The sequence below is a fragment of the Opisthorchis viverrini genome (genome assembly GCF_000715545.1).
Source record: "Opisthorchis viverrini unplaced genomic scaffold opera_v5_11, whole genome shotgun sequence".
In the NCBI taxonomy this organism is placed as follows: Eukaryota; Metazoa; Platyhelminthes; class Trematoda; order Opisthorchiida; family Opisthorchiidae; genus Opisthorchis; species Opisthorchis viverrini.
Window position 1 is genome coordinate 1,046,200 of NW_008751667.1, and position 3,065 is coordinate 1,049,264.

The following is a 3,065-nucleotide window of genomic DNA, read 5'->3' on the forward strand; positions in this document are numbered from 1 at the left end:
CTGTTTGGATTCGCTGGTCCCTAATTTTATTACGGAGTCTAGTTTTCTACGTTTTGAAAGAAATCTTATGAAAATGGTGCATGTTGTCTCAGCCCTGTATGTGTAAGTCGTAAAATTATTTAGCTTCCATGCTTTGCTCTGTCCTTGTCCAACTGGGGTGTATATCTATCCTTATTCGCTTGTACAGCCAATAAAGCTGATTCCCTCTATTGTCAAATCTGGCGTTTGAGTTATTTGTTTAATGTTTGTAGGCAGCGAGGAGCCTAAGGCCCTTTGTTTGTTCGACTGACAGTCAAATGGCCCAGCGACGTTTGCTTGTGCGGTGGGAAGGGGTTGGGGAGGGACATCGGCGAACGCCGAACTGTTTAGGTTACTTCTTGTGAATGGCGCGCTCGGAGGCAGGGTATCTATGCATATCGGAATCTAATGCGCAATCAATTTGTTCTGTTAATGTCTCCTCTTTTGTTTCAGGTTGTACCATGACTCGAGGACAGCAAAAGATTCAAGCACAACAACGAAACGCCAAGAAACAAGCGGATCTGAAGAAGTCCACCGTTGACCAAAAGAAGGCGGCTAGCAAGGCTTTGATTTACCAGTGCACGGTTTGCAAGACTCAGATGCCTGATCCGAAGACATACAGACAACATTTTGAGAACAAACACCCGAAAAACCCTTTGCCAGAAGAGTTGAAAGATGTGGTAGCCTAATTTGTGGCGCACTGTTTGTGTGAGTTGTCGTGCGTGTCGACCAACTCCAATCGTCCCATTCATCCCAGCCTACTCCTAATAGGACTTGCAATTTTCTATGCTCTCTGTCCAGATTCCTGTGAAGCGATCCCGGTTTTTATCCTCCTTCTGTGAATCAACCGTTATGGATTATATTGTATGGATTTCATGGCTACGTTTTTCGTGTTATCGATGGCAGGTCGATGTGGGCCTGTGATTGATCCGTGATTTCACATGTTTAGTCGCATATAAATTGCTATATTGCCTGGGACAATGCTTCCTGACGAGTAACTCCCATTCACGTGCTAAACATTTTCCGTTTACGAGGAAGTCTTTGCTAGGATCCCGGAAGGTCCAGCCGTACGACATCTTTCATGATTGTTGAGTATCCTCTAGTGGAAGCTCGAAATGGCTCAGTAATTAGAGCGTGAATTTACTGACCGGAAGGTCTGTGGTTCGAACCCTGCATCTCGACTTCCCGTCTAGGCTTGGGCAACCTGGCAGTATCCCAGCCGTCGAGCTTCCTTCGGGTGGCATGGCAGCTAGGGACCAAAAGAGTGCTACAGCTGAGCGGTCATCATTTTTGCCTAGAGGGCTGAGTTACTTTACTTTTTGGTGAAGTTTCAGGCTCTTGGGCCCAGGCTAACCAGTCATCCACACATTCCGTACATTTGGTGATTTCGTCAGTCCAGTCGGTTCTGGATGATGATGTGTCTTCAGATTTTTGACCACCGATGTCCCAGAAGCGTTGCTGTTGTTGGATGACTCCAACAAATTCGTGACGAATGGATTAGAAAATGGGCATTCGGTTGAGCGAGATGGTTCAAGTAGTTAGAGCGCGAATATACTGACCGGAAGGTTCGTGGTTCGAACCCGACCTCTGCCTCTCGACTTCTCCTGTCTAGGCTTGAGCAATCTGACAGTATCCCAGCCCTCGTGCCTCCTTCGGGTGGCATGACAGCCAGGCACCGAAAGGGTGTTACAGTTGAACGAGCAGGTGTTCGGTTATGCCGCAGGGGCTTCAGTCGCGGAGAACATCCAGCACTATCAACTACGTGGGCTCGGCCATATGCTACGCATACCGAGACGAGTGTTATTCTGCATGTCTCCTTCAGAATGACACAAATCGTGAGGTGGACAGCGTATGACTTGGCAGAAGGGTGAAAGAGAATACGAGTAGTCTTTACGTGGTTAGTGCCGTTCGCCTCCCAGGATAGGCTCCCGTGTTCCCACCTGCGCTTGGCTGGAGACATTGCAAGAAATGGCGGCTGATCGATGTCAGTGGCGTTCGTGTTGTCAGTTTTTTTCAGATTGTCCTACTGAACATTTGGAGATGTAGGCACCTCAAAATGCTTGCGATAGGCCAGCACCAGGTCCCTTTCATCTCTTCTTATCACTGTTGTACGGCAGTGAGGTATCAGTGCCAATACTGATGTTTCTGTCTCTGGTGACGGCTCGACATAAGTCCACTCCGTCTGTTGACGCAAGCTTGGTTGAGCTCGCCTCGTGAAGTGCCGGTGAAAATCCTGCAGTGATGCGCTTGTGGTGATCATTTTCAAGAAGTGCTCATAGCGAGCTGGCTCAGTGCTTAGAGGGCGAATTTACTGACCGGAAGGTCCGTGGTTCGAACCCGATCTCTGCCCCTCGAGTTCCCCTGTCTAGGCTTGGGCAACCTGGCAGTATCCCAGCCCTCGAGCTTCCTTCGGGTGGTATGGTACCTAGGCACCGAGAGGGTCCTACGTCTGAACGATTCACCCCCCTTAGAAGATGCACTGCGTTCATTGTGTTTTCGGACTTAGCTTTGAGGCGAAGATCCCTCTAAAATCTTCCCCATCAGCACTAGCCTCTACCAGGACCTTTGTTGTGGATGTGTAGAGCTCAAACCAGCTCGTGCATCAAGACGCCCGTCTTTGTCAGACTATGCGTGGTTGGTATTTACTTTTGGGTCACCACCTGCTGCTGTTTATAATTCTGCAATCGGACAACATCTTGCTCGGGTTGCATTAGGATGATGCGATCAACTTTAAAAGATTGTACGACTAACTCTGATAGCTTGTATGGCTTTATGCATTTGATGCGAATCTGCTAAGAAGCGTTACTTTTTGTCTTGTGACAATTTTTCAGAGTTGAACTACGGCGATTTTAATTTGTTTAGGCAATGCATTCAGCAGGAACAAATTACCAGACTTAATGATTATTTTCCGAGTTGTGGCTGGAAAGCAAACAGGTTATATTTCATCATCATCATCATCGACAGCATGACATCAGTGTTGAACATCGATGCTTCACTGCCGTACAGCCATGACTTATTTGAAAGCCTTATTGTAGAGAAAAGAATAA

The 3,065-nt window shown here is 47.5% G+C and overlaps 1 protein-coding gene across 1 annotated transcript; it reads left to right on the forward strand.

The window, feature by feature from the left end:
• Positions 1-471: 471 nt before the first annotated feature.
• Positions 472-2,545, forward strand: T265_12705 (hypothetical protein; the record flags this gene model as incomplete). Its single annotated transcript, XM_009165055.1, is given in 6 exon segments — positions 472-698; positions 1,150-1,298; positions 1,446-1,552; positions 1,561-1,853; positions 1,943-2,139; positions 2,286-2,545. Coding segments are annotated over 6 exon segments (1,224 nt in total), but the record flags the coding sequence as incomplete, so codon positions are not given.
• Between the last annotated feature and the right edge of the window lie 520 nt (positions 2,546-3,065).